At 49.7% G+C, this 9,368-nt stretch overlaps 1 protein-coding gene across 2 annotated transcripts; it reads left to right on the top strand.

Moving 5' to 3' along the window:
• The first annotated feature begins 1,518 nt into the window (after positions 1-1,518).
• Positions 1,519-4,773, top strand: LOC117846891 (protein NRT1/ PTR FAMILY 2.11). 2 transcript variants are annotated; one of them, XM_072292924.1, is made up of 3 exons: positions 1,677-1,816; positions 2,683-2,873; positions 2,949-4,773. In XM_072292924.1, exon 3 carries the CDS (start codon positions 3,026-3,028, stop codon positions 4,580-4,582), a length of 1,557 nt encoding a protein of 518 aa, XP_072149025.1. In that variant the 5' UTR covers positions 1,677-1,816; positions 2,683-2,873; positions 2,949-3,025; the 3' UTR covers positions 4,583-4,773. The 2 variants fall into 2 exon arrangements, with proteins under 2 accessions (XP_034583901.1, XP_072149025.1); XM_034728010.2 differs by lacking the exon at positions 2,683-2,873 and having other exon boundaries at positions 1,519-1,816.
• Positions 4,774-9,368: the final 4,595 nt, after the last annotated feature.

Here is a 9,368-nt window from a genome sequence, read left to right as displayed (position 1 = left end):
AGAGAGAGATCATCCATTTCGTGAGCATGCATCCGTGCTCCAAGCTACATGGGACGACTGGGAGCACATGCATGCTGCTACTGACCTCCTAGTCAAATATTGCGGGCCTTGCTACTGTTGCCCCGTGAGGTGTGACATGCATCGATCTGTTGCATTCTCCTGTCCTGTGTAAGCACTGGCCGCCGGCTACTTGCATTGGGAATTTGAGATGCATGTCTCATGCACTCGATCATGTATCCATCCATCCATTTGACTATATATATGAGACGACAGACGACAACTGACACCGGCGGCCTTCACTATCGTTGATCCGGCCGTTCTTTCGTTCATCAGCTTCTTGCTTGTACCATCGATCCTCTGAAAAATTTGCTCTACCTTGTACGTGTTGCTGACGATTGCAAGAATGCTAGCTGTATGTGGTGGCTAGTAGTATATACATGGAACAAGAAACATTAGTTGATTAATTTGTTTCAAATTAATAAAAAAAGGTTTCATATCTTCAAGAAGAAAACAAATTAAGACAGATTCCAACAACTTGGGCTTTTAATTTGGACCAGTCTGCATTCGTGTAGAGATGGGCATGACGAATATGCATGGTGTAGAGTAATTAACTCACTCAGGAGCCTCATCAGGTAGACAAGTAATTCATCAGGCCTAGGCCATCAGTAATTCAGTATTGAGCTAGTCGACGGCGTAGTCTGAAAGCCGGCCGGAACACTGCGACATTTTCACACTGCATGGCATAGCATAGGTCTGTGGGAGGGACCCCATCAGTCAGATCGAGTAGAGCAAGGAGCTGTTGGTGTGTCAAAGTCCATCCATAGTTGCAGCTTATACTTGCATAGTTGCATATTGCCAACACAGCGCAGTGTGTGAGAGTCCATCCATCAGAGCCCGGAGCTGCATGTATCACGGGTCGTCCTTTTCTTGCTATTTTCGATCTGTTTTCTATCGATCGGAGAATTAAAAGAAATGTATGCATGTATGACTTCATTCGGAGGCAAGGCAACAAGGGCGCCTAACCGATCAGGATGTACACAAAACAAATAATAAAAGTGGGCAGCTGCTTGCTGATGCGCAGTACCGGCGCCGGCGGCAATGCTACCTGCCTGCAACTGCAATCATCATCTACTACAGTAGCAGCTCCTATCTAGACAGATGGACATGCACACGGAACCTACCAAAGCAATGCAAAAGTCCATGCATTATTGCACTACTATTCTATGGTTACTGGCTTATGGGCATATATGTTTAGGAAATACTAGATTAAGCGGTTTACATCTAACATTGATTAAATATGGGTAAAAATTCCATAGTTTCATAGTACATTTGTTCAGGTTGAACCCTAAACGTGTACGCATGCATGCTGTGTGGATGGAGGGATGTGTTGCTTTGTGCAGGATCGACTGAAAAGCATAGAGAGGAAGGAGCTCATTTCATCATCGATAACTGCTTAGTTTGTTTGAACGCGTCCTAGATAGCCGACGAGTTGCGTCGCGTTGGTGTCTTCGTCTCCCCTCCCTCCCTCCCTCCCCCTGCTGCTTCTGCTCTCGCAAGGCTTATTTATACTACGGCCGCGCCCCGGCGGCTCCTCCTCAAAAACTCCCTCCACCACCACCAGCCAACGACTACTGCTAGGCAGCCATGGAGGCCAACAGTAGTAGTAAGCCGCAGCAGGAGGAGCACGACAAGGCCTACGCCCTCGCCGTCGCCGATGACGATGCTACCACCAACGAGATGAAGACGAAGCACCTCTCCGACGACGGCGAGCCGGAGGAGAACTACCGCGGCTGGAAGGCCATGCCCTACGTCATAGGTACCTTCAGCGCTCTCTCCTTCGATTCTCCTACGTCGTCGTCCAGCTTGAGCTAGTAGCCTAGTACAGAGATTCTCATAACTTCCATTCCTCCTCCTCCTCCTCCTCCTCCTGCTTCCTCCTCCTCCTCCTCCTTTTAACCCAAAAAAGAAACGAAATTAAGAAGCTCACAATCATGGAGAGATGAGGTTGAACAGCTACTTTTTCTTTGCACAGTAAAAAATAATTAGTAACAAACCAATAGCAAGGATATTGGCAAAATATAATAATACTCAATCAGCGCACTTATTTTTTTTAAAAAAGAAATATGTTTCGACCTAGCGACCCCACACAACAAGTCTATTATTGCTTCTTCGCTTATTTTTGTGAAAATATCTAAAATAACAACCTCCAATGTCCCTTCATCCCTCACGATGCAGCAGGGACCTGAATTGCAACCAGTATGCCCCACTGGACACATAGCTTGTATAAAAGAAGTATATCTTTTTTTCTTCTCAAAACTACATTATCACGACTACAACAAATTATTCATATAAGAGCTGCAACTTGGGCAAAGATTAATCTTTCTTCATTTTTATGCCTATTAAACAGTTACCAAGCGCGCGCGCATACACACACATATGTTAAAAGATGTAGATCGTGTTAAATTTAAACCAGTAGCTATTCGAACCACTCTTCAAATATTTTTAGCATGCTGATAATTAAAGAATAGATGTTTAATTGTTTCATTATAATCATTCAAATAAAGCGCATAATGAAAAGGAAAATCAAAGTGAACAACAACAGCTAGTAGCTAGCACTACCGTTGTGTTACCTGTAACTATCATCATTTGATGATCGAGCTTTTTTTGTGGTGACAACAAGAGGTCTGTCTGCAAGTACTACAAGCTAAGTCGATGGGTCCAAAGCAGAGTGCCCTGCCCACCACCACCACCTCTCCACCTCACAGGCCAACCATGCCTACGTGGCTGCATGACTCCTCCTCACTCACTTGTTGCTCAATGATTGACATCACGCACCATCAGCTGCCAAGTTCAGCTGCTACGACATGGCAATGGCATGTAGAACCAAAATTTACTCTCGCTAATGATCGATCGAGTTGCATGCATCCAACAATATTGACGATGCGCAGGGAACGAGACGTGCGAGAAGCTTGGCACCATCGGCACCACGGCCAACCTGCTCGTCTACCTCACAACGGTGTACGGCATGAAGGGCGCCAGCGCCACCACGCTGCTCAGCCTCTGGGGCGGCACCGTCAACATGGCCCCCGTCCTCGGCGCCTTCCTCAGCGACTCCTACCTCGGCCGCTACACCACCATCGCCCTCGCCTCCATCGCCTCCTTCGTCGGCATGATCCTCCTCACCCTCACCGCCGCTGTTCCCTCGCTCCATCCGCACGGCACGGGGCCCTCCGCGACGCATATGGCCGTGCTCCTCGTCTCCTTCGCGCTGCTCGCTGTCGGGGCCGGCGGCATCCGCCCCTGCAACCTCGCCTTCGGCGCCGACCAGTTCGACCCGCGCACGCCGGCCGGCCGCCGGGGGATCAACAGCTTCTTCAACTGGTACTACTTCACCTTCACCATCGCCATGATGATCTCCGCCACGGTCATCATCTACCTCCAGAGCAACGTCAACTGGGCGCTCGGCCTCGCCGTCCCGGCCACTCTCATGGGCCTCTCCTGCGCGCTCTTCTTCATGGGCACGCGCCTCTACGTCCGCGTCCGTCCCGAGGGCAGCCCCTTCACCAGCTTCGCCCAGGTCGTCGTCGCCGCGTACCGGAAGCGCCACCTCCCGGCGCCCGCGTCCCCCGCCGAGCTCTTCGACCCGCCGCACAAGAGCAGCCTCGTGTCCAAGATTGCCTACACGGACCAGTTCCTGTGCCTGGACAAGGCCGCCGTGCTCACCCCCGACGACGAGCTCTCGGCCGGCGGCGCGGCGCCGGCGGACCCATGGCGGCTGTGCACGCTGCAGCAGGTGGAGGAGGTCAAGTGTCTGACCCGTCTGCTCCCGGTGTGGTCGTCGGGGATCGTCTACTACATCGTGCTCACCAACCTGGGCAACTACAACGTCCTCCAGGCCATGCAGACCGACCGGCACATCGGGCGGTCGGGGTTCCAGATCCCGGCGGGCTCCTTCGTCGTCTTCAACATGCTGGCGCTCACGGTGTGGCTCCCCATCTACGACGGCCTGGTGGTGCCAGCGCTGCAGCGTGTGACCAAGCGTGAGGGCGGCATCACGCAGCTCCAGCGGATCGGCACCGGCATCGTCATGTCCATCGCCACCATGGTGCTGGCGGCGGCGGTGGAGCGTCACCGGCGCAGGGTCGGGAACGCCACGTCGTGCTTCGTGCTGGTGCCCCAGCAGATGCTGGCGGGGCTGTCGGAGGCGTTCGCGGTGATCGGGCAGGTGGACTTCTACTACAAGCAGTTCCCGGAGAACATGCGGAGCGTCGCCGGCGCGCTGCTCTTCCTGGGCTTCGCCGTCGCCAGCTACGCCAGCGGGCTCATGGTCACGGTTGTGCATCGGACGACTGGCGGCAGCGGCGGGCGGCCGGACTGGCTGACGCAGGACCTCAACCAGGGGCGTGTCGACCTCTACTACCTGGTCATCGCGGCCATGGCGGCGGTCAACCTCGTGTACTTCGTGATGTGCGCGCGATGGTACAGGTTCAAGGAGTTGGACGCTGACGTCGCCGTCGTCGAGCTGGAGGGAAAGGACAACAGCCTCAAGGCTAATGGCGTCCCGGCACCTCCTCCAGTGTGAAGCACTTTGGTCTCTTGAATCAAAGGGGAAAAAAAAAAAGGAAAATTGAATGAAGGTGCAGCGTACTGTGTCAAGGAAAGTAGAAATAGATAGGTAGATGGGCAGATTGAAATCGACGTATTACTATTATTTTGCTGTTTTGTGACACCAAACCTAACTTAAAAATCCAACATAAAGCTCCGTGCTTGACATTGCCTGTTCGTTGCTTGAGTATATTCTTGCCAGAAGCGGGGGAAACTTAGGCTCTGTTTGGCGGCAAGAATCAGTTCCGGTTCTTGGTGGAAACTGAAGAAACGTTACCAAACGGTGGAACGGAGAAACGTTTCAAGAAAAATAAGTAAGAAACGATTCTATATTTTTGTTTTATGGAGTGAAACGGCTAGAAGGTGGTTTCTCCTGATTCTGATTTTTCTTTCCTAGCTTCCCCTCTGATGCATACACATTTAGCATTTGTATGTAGCGCATTCTTCACTCACGTAGTCTCAGTTTTTTTTTAAAAAACCTATCTATTTCTATCATTTTTTCACATATAAAACAATGTTTTTACCTCCCTTTCAGGAATCCCAATCCAACCTTTCAGCCAAATGATTCCACAAAGTGATTATGATTCATCGGAGAAACTGAATCCCAAATAATGTTTCTATTTGAATCTGAATTCCTACCAAACCCGACCTTGATACAAATAATAAAGTCGTGCAAGGAAACAATTCAAGACATGAACGAAGTTATAGCTAACTGAGACGGACCAGCCAGTGAATGCATGTAGGAGTATATGACGGGCAGGCTACTGGTGATCGGTTGGAGTGTACCGATCGAGCAGCTATAGCTGATGGATGATACTGAAACGACGGCGACCAACGTATGGAAATCCAACATGTCGACGCGTACATGGATGATTCACACGCGCAAGAATCATGAATCTCAACTTGCGCGTGCACTCTTATCATATGCGTGTACAAATTCAACTAGGCTAGTTTCGAATGTCGCTGTCGACGCAGTAATACCATCAACGAGCCTGGCTCTGGATACATTACTAAAAAAATGAGCATTCGTCTTGAGGCTCAGTATCGGTTGCATTTTGGATCAGTACTGGTACTAAAGACTTCCTTTTAATACTGAATTACAAATACCGGTTGCGGAATCAGTATTAAAGGGGTTTCCAACCGATAGTAAAGACGTTTTTCTTTGTAGTGATAGGGTTGAAGGGGCGTACGCGTATGGAATTATTATTCTCGAATGTAGGACAGCAGTATAATCGAACCTGCACAAGAAATTAAAAATAAAGACTAGACATGCTGGCGGTACAGTAATAGCTAGTGCGCCTGCTGCAATGTCAGTAGTTAACCCGAGCTGACTCTCTGCAGATACTACGCACGCAATGCGTGCGTTCGTTCGTGTAGCTTTCTCGATAGATCTCTACACTCAGTGACATTGCAAACCTGCTTTCAGCTATCGACCCATCAACAATATACTCCATCGATCGATCGATGGATCCTCCACTACTGGAGGTAGCAGTCGATGTACGTACTTGTCACAACTGACAGAGACGAGCTAGCTGCTTATTACACACACACACACACACACACACACACACAGAGAGAGAGAGAGAGAGAGAGAGAGAGAGAGGTGTCCAAGTCCTCCAATCCATCTGTAACTGCAACCATACATGCGTACACTACTTTTGCTGAAACGAACGAACGTACGTGGTGGTAGAAACTGCTGGAAAGGAACGAACGTGTAGCTCACTTTGTTCTCTTACAATTCTTGTGGATTGGACTTAAAGATTGTTATCGATCGTCTCGTCTATCACACACGCACAGCATGTATATCATCTCATGTCACACCTGCTAGTGCGTTAACTACTTTTGCCTCCGATCTCTAGCTAGCTAGTTTCACTTTCGTATCCATTGGTCCATCCACCGTCCATCCATATGAGACGACACGAGACGACGACGCCTTGCCACCTTTCACTAGCTAGCTACTTTTCTTTGAGCAACACCTTCACTGTCTCCCATCTGTTCGCTTCTGCTAATTTTGCCAAGAAGGCTCTATATTCGAATAACAAGTCACAGTTTTCAACTCGACTTTTTGGATCGGTATGCATGCGTGTACACATGGATGTCAGTGACGCATGACTAAGCTCCATCACTCACTCAGGTAGATTTCTCAAGTCAAAGTGACCTAGTCTGAAAAGTAGGAACATCCTTGACGAGTAAATTGTTGTAGTCTGTGTATCTTTTAGGTCTGACTGTGTGCTTTGACTATCGCTCGCTAGATACTTACTCCCTCCGTTCAAATTTTAGATCATTTTGGTACAATGCAAATCTAGGTGCATAGTGTCGGCCATACATTCCTGAGCCCACGAGTAATCCCTGTACGGCCCACTCATGGGACGTACTCGGACACGATTAGGATATGGAGACTACGCTCTAGAGGCTGCATGGACTCCAGACGGACTAGTCGTAATGCAAGGAAACTACTCTACCAAGTTGGAGTAGGACTCTGTAACTGTATTCGACTAGGACTCTTGTACTCAAGCTACCCTGTAACCCTGCTCCCCCGCATATATAAGGGCGAGCAGGGATCCCCTCCAAACAAGCTCAATCCAATACAAGCATACAACACACAGGACCTAGGGTATTACGCGATCTAGCGGCCCGAACCTGTCTAAATCGTGTTCCTACGTCACCATCGACTCCTTGATTCTTGATGACACCCACCAACCAAAACGCTGCCTCGGGTACTCCCTTGATAGGTTGCCGGGTATAAAACACCGACAGCTAGTGCGCCAGGTAGGGGAAGTCGCCGAGTTTCTCCACGCGAGAACGATGGCTCCAGTCATCATCAACCCTGCGTTCGCTTTCGAAGTGGGCGCAACCTTCGTCTTCGGCTCCTGGCTCTGCATCGCCGACAGCATTTGAGGCTTCCAACGCTGCATCATCAAAAACCAAGAGAAGAAGCATCTCGATGAAAACTCTCTTCGACAAGAAGCGGAAGATCTCGTTGAGAAAATCGAAAATTTTGATCTGAACAACACCAAGTTCGACTATGAATTAATCTGACCCGACCACGGCTCGGACTAGTCCGCGTGAGCTGGCAATCAAGCCATCGCACAGACCGACTACAACTCCAAGTCATTTCCCATACGGACTCCGAAACTTAGTCAAGGTCCATCAACGAACCCTATCTAAAGTCCAATCCGGACTCGAATCCATCGAGGACTGTGACTACGACTCGGACTCCGTCGAAGCATACCCCTTATCAGGCTCGGCTCAGGGCCTGGTAATCACATCAACTCCGCAAGGTAGGTTTGTCTACTGGCCAGGGATGAAGCCATCTTTCCTTTGCCAGGACTACGAATTGCGCCTAGTCGCACATTTGGATATCCTCCCATATCAAGAGGGTACTCCACTGTCTCCAATCCAAGAAGAAGGTGGCTCCAAAGAGATCGCAACAGAAAGGTCTGCAAGCTACTCCCCTGACAGGGAACTCTTTACGGTTATCTTGCCGCATACCACACCGGGTACTAGCAACCAACATGAGAGAACTCCTCAAAGGATGGGACAACTCACAGAAGTCTCAAAAGATGAGTTATCGGCTAACGCTCCAGAAGGCGAAACCAGCGAACAAAGAAGTCAACGAAGAGCAAGGAAACGCCCAAAGAGCGGAACACCGCCGACTACTAGCTGCAAATTTCCCTATTGTCAACCTCGACATGGCTTTCGAGGCAGTTCAAGCTCGAGAACACAACACTCCACTTGCAATAGTGGCATCAATCAATCTCCTGACTACGCTCATGCCTCCTGACAGAGTTAGTCGATTAATTGGGCAATTGGTAGAAACGTACGTACAGGCTACTTGACAGGGAAGCACCGATCCCATCAGTACCCCCCAACCCAAGTCAACAAGAGGGAAGCAGGGACCAACCACGACAATCAAACCAACACGGTGGTGCACTAGAAGGCCCCAGGCAAAGCCGTGAGGTAGCTGGAGAGCCAAGACAAAACAGAGATGAACGCGAAGCCCCTAGGCAAAATAGAAACGCGGGTGAGAGTAGTCGCACGGCCTCCGCAGAAGGTCCAAATCGCTGCAAGGCTAACCCAAAACCCTCGTACATGAGCGACCTCAGGGAACTACTCAACCAAAATCATGATGCCCGAGATATAATCAGCAACCGTCACCATGAACGCAAAGCCGAAGGCTGCGTCAATGACCACTTCCCCGCCTTCACGTCACGGCTCATGAAGACTACTCTTCCAGAGAAATTCAAATCAATGGGCATCGACAAGTACGATGGCAAACAAGACCAAGTCCAATGGCTCTGATGCTATTCACTAGCAGTACAAGCCACAGGGGGAAACGACGACACAAAAGCTACTCCAAAAAGGCAGCGACTACGATGCTTCGCCCAAGACAGGAGAGACGTGATCAAGAAAGAGTTGGCCAAACTACTCGCGACAGGCTTTATCAAAGAAGTTTTTCACCCCGATTGGTTAGCCAGCCCAGTTCTGATTCGCAAGAAAAACAACAACAAGTGGAGGATGTGTGTCAACTATGCAGACCTCGACAAGCACTGTCCAAAGGACCCCTTCGGACTACCCAGGATCGACCAAGTAGTCGACTCCACAGCTGGGTGCGCTCCACTCTGCTTCCTCGACTGTTACTCAGGTTACCATCAGATAGCTCTCAAGGAAGAAGATCAAGCCAAGACAACATTCATTACCCTATTTGGAGCATTTTGCTACTAGACAATGTTCTTCGGGTTGAAGAACGCAGGAGCAACATA

Source organism: Setaria viridis, chromosome 3, assembly GCF_005286985.2.
Source record: "Setaria viridis chromosome 3, Setaria_viridis_v4.0, whole genome shotgun sequence".
Lineage (NCBI taxonomy): Eukaryota > Viridiplantae > Streptophyta > Magnoliopsida > Poales > Poaceae > Setaria > Setaria viridis.
The sequence above is the reverse complement of the archived record's forward strand: the minus strand, read 5'-3'. Positions and strand labels throughout refer to the sequence as shown.